Here is a 13,081-nt window from a genome sequence, read left to right as displayed (position 1 = left end):
GCCCCCCTAGTGGCCCTCCGGTGTCCATCTTCCGCTATATGAAGGCTCTTACCCTAGAAAAAATCGTGGGCAAGCTTAAGAGACGAAACTACTCTGCCACAAGGCAGAACCTTGTTTGAACCAATCTAGAGCTCCGGCAGAGCTGTTCTGTCGGGGACACTTCCCTCCGGGAGGGGGAAATCATCACCAACATCATCACCAACGATCCTCTCATCGGGAGGGGGTCAATCTCCATCAACATCTTCACCAGCACCGTCTCCTCTCAAACCCTAGTTCATCCCTTGTATCCAATCTTGTATCCAAAACCACAAATTGGTACCTGTGGTTTGCTAGTAGTGTTGATTACTCCTTGTAGTTGATACTTATTGGTTTACTTGGTGGAAGATCATATGTTCAGATCCTCAATGCAAATTATTACACCTCTGATTATGAACATGAATATGCTTTGTGAGTAGTTACGTTTGTTCTTGAGGACATGGGTGAAGTCTTGCTATTAGTAGTCATGTGAATTTGGCATTCGTTCGATATTTTGATGAGATGTATGTTGTCTTCTCCTCTAGTGGTGTCATGTGAACGTCGACTACATGACATTTCACCATTACTTGGGCCTAGGGGAAGGCATAGGGAAGTAATAAGTAGATGATGAGTTGCTAGAGTGACAGAAGCTTAAACCCTAGTTTATGCGTTGCTTCGTTAGGGGCTGATTTGGATCCACATGTTTCATGTTATGGTTAGGTTTACCTTAATACTTTTGTTGTAGTTGCGGAAGCTTGCAATAGGGGTTAATCATAAGTGGGATGCTTGTCCAAGTAAGGACAGTACCCAAGCACCGGTCCACCCACATATCAAATTATCAAAGTACCGAACGCGAATCATATGAACGTGATGAAAACTAGCTTGACGATTATTCCCATGTGTCCTCGGGAGCTCATTTCTCATTATTAGAAATTGTCCAGGCTTATCCTTTGCTGCATAAAGGATTGGTCCACCTTGCTGCACTTTATTTACTTTGTTTACGTGTTACTCGTTATTATTTATCTTATCACAAAACTATCTATCACCTACAATTTCAGTGCTTGCAGAAAACCTTACTGAAAACCGCTTATCATTTCCTTCTGCTCTTCGTTGGGTTCGACACTCTTATTTATCGAAAGAACTACGATAGATCCCCTATACTTGTGGGTCATCAGTAAGGAGGGGATAAGTGCTACCGAGGCCCGTATTGCGACGGATATGGTGGCGGCGGTGGCGGCTGATGCGGAGGTCCGGACGGCCGCAGATGAGGAAGCCATCCGCGGCCGCATTATGAAGAAACGGCAACGGAGGAACACGAGCGCCCTCGCCCAAGAGCAGAATCCTACCGAAGGAGAAAAAGGACAACTCCGGCGACGAGCAGATCCGGCACGATCCCTACCGCGTCTTTGACCGGTACTTCCGCGAGAAGGACGACAAGGGCCCCGGGAAGGGTAAAAGCAGCCGTGGGTGATCTTCACCATAACCAAACATGTCAAATTTTGGTAGTCCAATGGCATGTTTAGTTAGTAGTGGTGGAGTAGCCGAATGATGTATGTGCATCGACGTAGTCGCATGAGTTTATATGAATTAAAATATGATAATTAAGATGCCGAATGTGAATTACATTATGTGCGAGGTGCCAGGTCAGTGACCACGAAAGCTCGTTGGGGGTTACAGGGGCCAAGTTTGCCCATCGTGGATGTAGCTGCAGCGCCGTGGATAGGGGGAGAAAAACAGAGTTCACAAGGCGGAGTCTGACCCGGACACAAGCACGCCGCGAACAGGAGAAGCAGAGGTCGCCTTCCGCACACACCATCTTTTCCTTTTCTGTTGCGCGCAAGCAAACACAGCGCCCACCGATGCTCCTAAAACCCCAGGCAATCTGGGCGGCTTCCCTCCCTCTCTTCCTCGGCCGCCGCCTCCTCCCCAAATCCAGCCCTTCTACTCCTCACTCCGGCCGCCGCCTTCCCCTCCGCCCGTAAGCAGCACATCCTCCCCCTTCTCCCCCCTTCTCCATCTCCTCTTCTCATGCTCTGACGATGGTTCAGGATTTGCAAGCGGCGGATGAGCGCGCAGGCGGAGCCCAGGTTCGCCCCTCTCCCCACAGCGCAGTCCGAACCTGATGCCGGTAAAATTTACCCGCCCTACGCTGTTAAAACGGCCATCATTGCCCGTGGTTACTCGACTGCTCCTGTATCCGGGCAGCTCCGATGTGGTTAGTATTGACATCTTTTTGGTTTGTCTTCTAGGGGCAGACGGGTACCAGTTCCGGCTGGTTTCCTACAACATACTCGCCCAGGTATGTGGGCTGCTGCGTTTTACTCTGTTATTTTACTTATATAATTCAGCCGTATGGAGAGTGATGGATTGAAGAATTTGCTCAACATTTCAGGTTTATGTGAAGAGCGCGTTTTTTCCTCATTCTCCATCCGCGTCTCTTAAGTAAGCTCATAATTATTAAAGGCGGTGTCTATTTCTAAGTCGATTGACAAAAATTCATATTTCTAAGCTGACTATGTTGAACATTGATTCTTCTATCCAATAAAATATCAAGTATAGCCCATTTTAGAATTGTGACAAATCTCGAGGAGTGTCAATTTCTTAGTGGATTGTGAAATCGTTATTTCTAAGTTGATCCCCAGTGTTGATTATTCTATCCAATGAATATCTAGTAGATTTGTGTGTAACTTGGCTGGCTTGGAAATAACTGTTCTCAGTCGACATAGAAACAACAATTCCCATTGTCAAACTATTCATATCATTCTGCTGGAATTTTAAGTAATTGATTCTGATTGAAATCATCGGATGCCCTAACTAACCTCTTGTTGCTTGAGCATTGTGCACTGAAGATCACAGACCAATCCCTTTTTTCTTAGCACTTACATCTCAGAATTTGAATTCCGCAAGCAACGTACTCGTTTTTATCATATGCGCATTTTGTATAGTATCCAAAAAGTTACAAGCTAAATGTATGCTGTGTGAATAGTAATCAAGCTCACATTGCCACTTGAGGCTCTCTCGAAACAGGCTGTCGCCCTACTTTATAGATAAAGCAGAAATCAAAGTACATGGCCGAATAATACAAGTTAGTGAGGAAGCCCTCTTACAAAGCAGATCCTAGGATAACTGGACAACACAAATGCACACGACTACGTTGCTGAGAAATAACACAGCTAGGCCTGAAAACAACGTCACGACAACACCCTCGGGAGGGGAGACAACGCTAAGCATCGCCGCTGCCGAGCCTGAGACAGACAAGGGTCATCACCCGGAACCCCAACACGGAGAAGAGATCCACAACGATATCCTCGTGAGGAGAGTGGCAACCGCGGGCACTGTCGTCGTTAGCGCCAAAGCGCTGAGCTTTCGCTCGGCAGCTCACCCGTGCCACCATGAGGCGTCCAGGACAACCGCGATGAGCACAGGCCAACGACAGAGAGCGAGCCCGAGCCACCCGCCGCTACACCTCTTGCCGCCCACATGCCGGAGAGGCATAGCGACCACGATCGCCATGGTGCTCGCCGGAGAGCCAACCATGAGGATCGTCATCCGAGGCCGCCGCCATGGCATCCATGAACCGAGACACCTCCGACCGTCCACATCACAGCACACCAACCCCGACAGGAAGAGTAGAAGGCACCTATTTCCACACCTTGCCCGACATCAGCCCCCGGGTCTGGGTCCACACCTCCATGGTAGGTGCCGACGCCTGCATCCCCAACCAGTCCGGGTGGACTCGGTGGGGGGAGACCCGAGAATGCCAACGGCCATTGTCGAGCAGGCCCTGCCCAAAGCCCTCTGGCTTGGCTTAGACGAGCTCACACAACGCCAAGTCCGTGGCCATCGGCGCCGATCCGTTCAACGGCGTCACGACGACCACCACCGCCCACCGCGCCCGCGAGGACAGCGCTAGGCACAACCCGGACCGAGCCCAACCACACCTACCCGAGGCGACAACCCAAATCTGCTTCAGACCCAGAACTGGCCCGCTCGAGCACAAACCCTAGGTCAGAGCCACCGTCGCCGCACATGCAGCCGGCATGACCGGCACTTGCCCAGCCATGTGTACTGCCGGCTCGGGCCCAACAGAAGAGAGGTCACTGCCACCACCCCGCGCCTCCTGCAGGACCACAACCACCGAGCCGCCGCGGCCACCATACGCCCGCCCCATCGTCCTGACTCACCTCGGGCCAGCCTCCGAACTCAGGCCCAGCAACGACCATCGCCGGGAGGCAGGGTAGCAGCTTTAGGCCTGTGCCACCCGTGCTCCGCCCCTGCCGTGCGAGAAGCCGCCAAGGCCCCGCCACCGCCAAGCAGGCTTCTCTCGGCCACGGCGGTGAGGGAGATTCTGGGAGCTCTCCCCGTTGCCTCGAGGTGAGGGGTCAGTGTTTTTTTTTCGTTTTTCAACCACCCCGTAGGGCGTCACTTGAGGCTTCCTCTTACATTTATTTAAGATATTCCATACAGTTGTCTTAGTTGGCAAAACCCACCCTAACATTATTTTCTGTAAGCATGAAATCCTAAAAAAAAGTAATGTAGAATGGTCAAAAAATGCTGTTAGAAAAAGTGATTAATTAGCATCCAGATGAAATTGATGTCCCCAAAAGATACCAACTTTCGTAGCACACATATTTATTCAATAGGTATAATACGATATTCAAATTTACCCCTTGGTTTAAAACATAGAGGGATCGCATGCTTTGGATCTGCCAAACTCATGCTTTTCTTATCAGTATTTGCATTTTAATAATTCCCTACTATCTCCTTGCGCTCACTTTCCGTCCTCCTTCGTTGCACAGTCTCTTGTATGATATTGTGTTAACATAGAGATGATACATGAGAGGTATGCATGTCAACTACCATTACTCTAGTGTTTACTTGATATTTTACAATATAACTGAAATGAACACCGAGAGAATACGTAAATAGAGAAATCTTAGAGGGTAAAAAATGCCACATAATAAGTTTTAGTTTTATTTTTCAAACTCAAAGCGACAACTAGGACTTTCCAATTTTCCCATAGATTTACTAACAGACTATAGTATGTATATTTGTGCCAAATTTTGTATGAGGTATTATTTTCATCTAAATTTACAGACATCTGTTAAAATGCTCATGGTGGTGGGATAAGCAAGGCTAGGTTCTAGACTAGAATTGTTATGGCACTGCTAGAAGGAGGGCGTGAGAGGGCCGGCCGGGGGCCTTTTGCCCACGGCCAGGCAAGAGGGAAGGGATTTCCTTCTTAGTTCTTGCTTGATTAGATTGATACATCTTCTCTCTTTATATAGAGAGGTTTACTTGACTCCCAAGCAAGGCTTACTTGACCCCTAAGCAAGCGACCCTTATCTCTAATTAACCCTAAGACTAATGGGCCCATTAGGCCCATTACGTACTCTAACAAGAGTCAGGACTGAATCACCATCTCGCGATGGATCTCATCACCTTTTGGCCATTACTCCCCAGCCATCCTTTGCCAAAGTCCCATTTCACTCCCCACCGGCTATAACCACCAGAGACGGTATACTGTCTCTGGCAATATGCAGTAGCAGCGTTCTGAAGTTAGATCTGGCGCAACAGGCCTGTATCAGATATTCAGATTGAAGCGGTGTGAGATCTGCGACGGTAACTCGCAGTGATAGCAAAGAGGTTGCTAAATGTCAGATCCGCCCCCAAACCAGGATTGACGATCCATTCCCACTGATTACTTTTTCCCTTGCTTCTTCCTCCTCTCTCATGTAAAGTAAAACATTTGGTGTGGCAAGCTTTCTAAAGCGCATCCACGCAAAGCGGTGGCACCTCAAACGACTCCTTTTTTAGATTTATAAGGACCCCTGCATAGGGGGGCGGACCATTGCTTTCTTATGCTTAGCAATAGTAACCATAAACCATCTTCCACAATTGAACTGGCACATGGTTGCCATTTGGTGCACTTGTTTTATTTCAGGATTAAAGAACACAGTTATTTCTTTCCTTTCTGTTTTCCATTTCTTGCCCTAATTCTATCACCAGCTTTGAAATTCATGTTTACTCTTATGTTTGGAAAATAGGTGGAAAGCTCGTTCAAAAGCCGTTCTAACAGAACTCAAGAGTTTTAATGCTGACCTCATGTGCATACAGGTTGGGTCTCATTTCTGACGTTTTAATAAATTTCTGTACTGTGAAGCTAGTCTTACCCCTGCGAAGTGCAATGCGGAGAGGCTGGTTCGAACCCAGGACCTCTTGGCACAAGTGGGGAGGACTTCACCACTGCGCCAGGCCTGCCCTCTTAGTGTACACTTTAGAATATTCCTTATTTTTTTACTGGTTCCTGCCTCTGACAGGAGTTGGATGAATATGAGACATTCTATAGGAAAAACATGGAAAGTTCTGGATATTCAAGTATTTATGTCCAGCGATCTGGGGACAAACGAGATGGATGTGGTATATTTTATAAACCAAAAAGGTAAACATGTGCTCTTAACTGATGTACATGGTGCATTAGTTACTGATTTCAGGACAGCTCCTTATTGAACCTCTCTCCCTGCAACTATATTTGTTATTGTGCTCTAATCTATATTCAGTTTGCAAATACATTCCCTTTAAAATAAGCAGCTAATAATGGACAAAGCTCGGCACGAGAAAACTAGTTACTTTTTACATCATCCAATTATTTTTCCTGACCATTTTCTTATTTTTGCAGTGTGGAACTGTTACAGAAGGAAGTAATACATTACAATGATTTGGTGGAAACATGTCATCTTAATGATAATGTAATTAGTGCTCCCTCGAATAATTCTTCACCATCAGAAGGTAATATGAAAAGTTGCTAAACCTATATTCCTTTGCGGATCACATAATGGACACGCTTGCATGGAATGTGGACATTTGAAGTTGTGAACTGGGCACTTAATAAATAAATAAAAATACTTATTTAAATCTTTGAAATAATAACTCAAAAAATATCCAAGCTCAACAGCTGAAGCAGCATGTCTGTAAAGGGCTGATTTTCCTTTTGGTTTTCATTGCCTAATTACTACTTATATTTCTTGGAAGATGTGTTGGCTGTCATCATTATCTAGTGCTCCATTTTTTCTCCCTGTACTTTGGCTGGATATGTTCTTTGTTCTCATGACGCGCTTAAGATTATTTTGTATGATGTTTTCTGACAGAATCTAGTGGAAAGGAAGATAATAAGAAACGTGGAGATCCAAATGATCCACGTGTGAGATTGAAGCGTGACTGTGTTGGTTTACTCGCTGCTTTCAAGCTTGGCGATCCTTGTGAGCATATTCTAATTGTGGCGAACACACATATTTATTGGCAAGTAAAATAGCTCATGTTCTCCACTGTTCTGTGATTTAAAGATGTTTTCGTCATTTGACTCATATTTTTGCCTATTTTATTTTACTATATGTATTTGATGGAAGCTAGTTTTCAACACATGTTTGGGTTTCTTATACATGTTAACCTGTAAAACTTGATTTTACAGGGATCCAGAATGGATTGATGTGAAGTTGGCTCAAGCAAAGTATCTTCTTTCAAAAGTCTCTGAGTTTGAGAAAATTATCGCAAATAAGTTCACCTGTAAACCTTCTGTGATCATTGCTGGTGATTTTAACTCCACCCCTGGTGATAAGGTATTTCTTGCATTTGCTGCATTGCTTTCTCAAGCTTTTGCCACTATTGTTACAATTATTATTATAGATTGCAGAGTTTAGTTACACAGAAATTATTATCAAATACTACCGCTGTACTTGTCGCTCAAATGGATGTATCTAGCACCGAAATACGTCTGATACATCCATTTGAGCGACAAGTAATTCCGGACAGATGGAGTATTTCGTAACATGTCAACAGTGTATGTTGAGACTATTTTATGCATCAACCTTATCCAGATGACGTGACTTGTGCATAAATGACCCGGCCAGAATGACATCGTTTTAGCTCCATGGCTTTACTGAAAGATATTGGGAACTTTGTCCATGTGCTAACATCTATTCCAGTTATGTGTGTGGCATATTGTTATCATGATGAAACATATTTGTGTAGGGACTGGCAATGCGCGGTCCAATAGCTGCTTTATGCTTTTGAGCCCTTGTTTATGCCAAAAACAAAGCACTCTATCCTTTTGTCTCATGTGTGGATAATCTAACCCAGATTCAGTTTTGTGTGCCACCTCATTTCAATTTGGTTCTCTTTGTCACCTCAGCTAATTTGTTACTATCATTTCCAGGTATACAATTACCTTTTATCAGCTAGCGCCGAATCTACGGACGAAGCCCTGGTCAAATTGCGCAGCCTGTATGCTGAGAACGGAGGGGAGCCGGAGTTCACAAATTGCACTCCAGGTTTTACTGGAACGCTGGACTACATATTCTTGTCAGACGGCGGTTCAATAAAACCTAGTAGCCTACTTCGGATCCCGCGAGGGGGTTCCCCGGATGTGGAAGGAGGCCTGCCCAACTTCCACCATCCTAGTGATCACTTGCCAATCGGTGCCGATTTCCAGGTACTTAGCAGCTAGCTAGCTAGTGCCTAGGGTGGCCGGTTGCATTTTTCGACTGGCGGCAAATGGCCCTCGAACTGTTGTCCATGGTCTGCGTTCAGTCTAGGGTTAATCATAAGGCTGTGGTGCATGCAATAAATCTCACAGCCACATTTTCTCGTCGTTCTTCAGAAGCAATTTGTCAATTGATAACGGTATACTTTGTTACCTTTTGTGCGTGCGTGATGGTATGAATGTGAAGAAACATGTGCCTTTTGGTTTTCGGCCAAAGAGGTATGTGCATTTATCAGTGTATGCATTTCCCAGAACACTGGACACTTTTTGATTTTGAGGGAAGGTCTTCATGGCTAACTTTATTGATAATTATAAAGAGCGTTTACACACAAGATTTGCAAGTAAGCAGCTGTAGGAGGAACATCCCTCTGTTCTATAGTAGTTGTTGATTTAGTACAGTGTGTATTAAATCAGCGACAGATTTCAGCTACAACTAATATGAAACGGAGGGAGGGAGTACAAGACAAATTATTTAAGAAAACTATGCTTATAGCTAGCTCAGAAGCCGCACCATTAGCCTCACAGCATGAAATTGACATTCCCTATTGACAATTTATGTGTGTTCTACAGCAGTACGTGTTTTTAACCAGTATAAAGATTTATGTGTTCTTTAGCTCCTTATGTGTTCCCTCAAGTAACCGTTTTCACCCAAAAGTAAAACGTCAAACTTTAGAAGGTCGCCAAAGACGCATCTATCCTTGGGAGTTTATTATGGCTGCATAGTAAATATGTACAGATTCTACTAACCAAAGTCGTATCAGAACCAGGAGTTTGTCTGGACCTCACCTAAATTGCTGAATTAGTCATTCGGAAATAGGTACAATCAGTTCGTTACATGAAAGATGGTCATGGACAATTTGACATAGACTTTTCCACACACAAAGAACGAAAAGAAATGCGATTTGGCAGACCAAAGACAATAAAAGTAAATACACAACAATATGCAGGGTTCAACTAGTTACACAACTCAAAAAACTAGTTACAGTCTTACAGAAGCTAAAAAGGAAAAAAGCTACTTACACCCCCAAAAATTATCATATACTCCTGAAAGACAAAAAGAATGATGGCACACATGTATATCTGCTCTTGCCTCTTGAGACGATTCCTGAAAGGCCGCAGAGCACTCGGAACTGAAGAACCAAATCCTCTCTCGGGTTGTTTCACATATGATGAAACTGGAATTTAGGCAGCCCCATATTCAGGCACCGACAAAAGTTCGAAGGAAAGCCTCGCAGGCACCAATACAACCTCTTTGGATCCTACAGATGGATTCTACTCTTCCTTCTTCTCCTTCCCTTTCCTCTCTTTAATCCATGATGAGCAAATTAGCGGCAGCATTGTGCATGCAGCCTCAATCAACAAGCAAACCGGCAGTGCAGAGAAATCATCTCCAGATACTCCCATGAATTCAGCAAGCGCAACCCCAAGATATCCGCTGATGATAATAGACAGGGCAAGTGCAGACATGACAAAGGCCATAACCGATCCCTCGCACCCGGAGGGGCAAAGGCTTGCCATAAGAACACTGAAGGGTAGCACCTTGAAGAACATGAGGCCCTCTAGCAGCCCTGAGAACACAATGGTGTATAAGGAGTCTGATATTCCCACCTTTCTGTATACTCCCTGAACAAATAACACATCTGACAACATTACAACAGCTGTGATGAACTGCAGAGCTGATAAGACCTTGCGTGCAGACGTTGTCTTGAAGCACTTGTTGTATGCCATGCTCCAAGCCAAGAGAGCCACTTGACCAAAAACCTTGGATAAACCGATGATGGATGAGTCAAGTCTTAACACTTCAGTCTGGTAGAAGAACATGGTCCCGAGTAGAAATGGTATGGCAGCATAAGATACTGAAAACCATATGATTGACCAGAATATTTCCGGCATACAGAGCGCACACGACAGCTCTTTGGTTTGTTTACGGATGCTTGAGATCACGGATGTATTAGTACTTGCCTTTGGGAGTTTGAGGGACCTCTCAGGTATAGCCACAGTAGTGAAGAACTGGAGCACGAGAATGATTGCGAAAAATAGGAACATGAGTTTGGGGGAGAAGTAGCTGAGAGCAATGCCACCAAGGAGGTTTCCTAACGCGCCAGCGGAAGCACCAAACATACAAGCAAAGGATTGAAGCTGCCCCCCTGAGGAAGAAGTTGCTTGCTTCCCGGCCTCCGCTACAATGGCATCATTCGCAACCTCACATATGGATGCACCAAAGTTGCTCAAGAGGAGAAAAATGGTAAGAACCGGAAGAGAAAGAGACGGCCAGAGGGCAATTCCCAACCATGAAACTGCCTGCAAGAGAGCTGCAACCACAGCAATAAGAAGGTATGTCAAAATTATAGTCAGCTACGTAAGGAGAAATAGCTACAGTGTAGCACATAGTAAGCATTTTCAGAAGCATCAGTTATGGTGTCTTATACGGTGATTGTCATTGAGTAAATTACAATAACTTTCCTTAGGCATCTGATTGTGCCAATTATATCGACAAGATATCATTGGACATTAAACCTTTGGCCCATCAAGCCCGAAATCACTTGGTGCGCTATTTATGTCAATCCATTCATGAAATGGTTGAAAAATACTACTCCCTCCGTTCACTTTTGTAAGTCGTTCCAGACAACTCAAAATGGGCTGTTTTGCACATTGTCTCTTGGATATCTGCCGCACTGTATTTTTTTTTCGGTTACTAAACCAACGAGACCAACAGATTGAGCTAATTTCTAATGATGCAAAGTAAAAATGATAATCAAAGACCCAAGTGATGCTAGTCAATCAAATTTTGGTGGTATTGCACAGATTAAGACTTCAGCATAGAATTTGAAGATGGACAATCTTAAGTTTTGTGATGCTGGAATATGGCAGCACACCATCCGTCCAGTCATGACACTTTAAAGTGCACGGCAAGGGCGAGATCCAAGACTGAGAAAATAGTCAGCATGACGCTCTGGTTGCCGCTCCAAAAGGCTAATCCGCCAAAAGATGGGAATGATGGTAATCAGAATAAAAAACGGAAAGGGAAAGCGAAAGTGAAGGAAAACAAAAGGCACGATAATGATCAAGAGTACAACTGTGTTCAAGTATATTCTTTGCAGCGTTGTCATTCGCCACATGACACCGATGTACAAACAAGTGAACAGCACGCAAGAAAGGAACGTGGAATGCTCTAGCGTGGTTACCATTTTTCTTTCTTTCTCCAAAGACAGCGCAAAAGAGTAAACTATCCTACTGCACTTTCCTACACTGCTCAGAATTCCTACGACTCGTCCAATCAGTGATCAAGTGCAGTGAAAAAAAAGGCGAAATTGTGCGTGCAACATGGACAGTGCAGGGGAGGGTGAAAATCTCCCAAGAACTATGATTCTGCATCGCGAGTGTGGTTCCGATCATTCCAGGTTAAACGGTAAAGGGAGGTACGGAATCGAGTGTGGTTCCGAGCATTCCACGTTATTATCCGTTAAAGCAAGGGAGGTATGGAATCACGATGAGGATCATGGTGTCGGTCGGCGTTGTTGGTAGATCTGAAAAGAAAGGCAATGCGATAACGTGGGGGATAAAGGGAGGGAGGGGGCGTACCGCCGATGGCGACGTATGGCAGGCGGCGGCAGCCGCGGATGGGGACGGCGTCGGAGAGGAGGCCGAGGAGCGGCTTGGCGACCATGGGCAGGGTGGCGGAGGCCTGGAGGATCTGCAGCGAGGAGGAGGGGACCCCCATGGCGTCCTTGAGGAAGAAGTTGACGCCGAGCCAGGGGAAGAGCCGGAAGCCCTGCACCCAGAACCCCACCCCGATCACCCACCGCTGCTTGGCCGCGGCCGCCGCCGCGGCCCTCTCGCCCTCCACCTTCTGCTCCTTCTCCATGGCCTCCCTCCTCCCCGAAATCCGACGGTACGGAGTCTCGGCTTGATCCGCGCGCTCGCCGGACCTTCTGTGTTCTGCTCTGCTCCCGATCCAAGGGAAGGGAATGAGGAGAGACTGAGAGCTCGTGGTGGCTCTTGCGTTGTACACTACCACCGGGGGTGGAAGGACACGTGGGATGGTTGGGTGTTATTTGGCCGAACTAAGTAGTGATGATGCAGGGGGATGGTTGGCACCAGAAGAACCAACACGGTGCCACGGACACGCGGGTCCGAGCCACGTGGGCCAGTAGCAATCGTCCATGTGTGCATGGTGGGTCATTGCGTTCCAGGATGTCGGCATGCCTTTTCGGTCGGCCTCCGGGCCTTTTTCTGAAAATAATGTGCAGCTTCATTAGATTAGACTTTTTTTTTCGAGATCAAAACGGTTTTACTCCATCCTGGTAGAGCTACGTACAATCTTGGGGCAAGAGATCCTCAATACATGGGGCCCTCCGAGCCACACAGCCGTAGCTCGCTCAGAGCGACTATACCTTGTCAGGCAATCTGCAACACTGAGCCTTAATTTCAGCCACTAACTGATAATACACCGAACTATCTAAACTAGAATGTGAAAGACAAGATAAGGCAGTCGAAGAATCTGATTGAACCAACACCGGAAGCTCT

At 45.9% G+C, this 13,081-nt stretch overlaps 2 protein-coding genes across 2 annotated transcripts; one reads left to right on the top strand and one right to left on the bottom strand.

The window, feature by feature from the left end:
* The first annotated feature begins 1,745 nt into the window (after positions 1 to 1,745).
* LOC123131031 (carbon catabolite repressor protein 4 homolog 4) lies at positions 1,746 to 8,831 on the top strand. The gene is made up of 10 exons (XM_044550807.1): positions 1,746 to 1,993; positions 2,064 to 2,143; positions 2,265 to 2,314; positions 2,408 to 2,457; positions 6,063 to 6,132; positions 6,336 to 6,457; positions 6,695 to 6,804; positions 7,164 to 7,314; positions 7,484 to 7,631; positions 8,228 to 8,831. The coding sequence occupies exons 1-10, from the start codon at positions 1,875 to 1,877 to the stop codon at positions 8,516 to 8,518; spliced, it is 1,191 nt and encodes a 396-aa protein (XP_044406742.1). The 5' UTR covers positions 1,746 to 1,874; the 3' UTR covers positions 8,519 to 8,831.
* Positions 8,832 to 9,309: 478 nt separating this feature from the next.
* LOC123131020 (probable folate-biopterin transporter 7) lies at positions 9,310 to 12,610 on the bottom strand. The gene is made up of 2 exons (XM_044550798.1): positions 12,137 to 12,610; positions 9,310 to 10,866 (listed from the first exon to the last, which is right to left on the bottom strand). Exons 1-2 carry the CDS (start codon positions 12,417 to 12,419, stop codon positions 9,827 to 9,829), a joined length of 1,323 nt encoding a protein of 440 aa, XP_044406733.1. The 5' UTR covers positions 12,420 to 12,610; the 3' UTR covers positions 9,310 to 9,826.
* Positions 12,611 to 13,081: the final 471 nt, after the last annotated feature.

Source organism: Triticum aestivum, chromosome 1B, assembly GCF_018294505.1.
Source record: "Triticum aestivum cultivar Chinese Spring chromosome 1B, IWGSC CS RefSeq v2.1, whole genome shotgun sequence".
NCBI lineage: Eukaryota > Viridiplantae > Streptophyta > Magnoliopsida > Poales > Poaceae > Triticum > Triticum aestivum.
The sequence above is the reverse complement of the archived record's forward strand: the minus strand, read 5'-3'. Positions and strand labels throughout refer to the sequence as shown.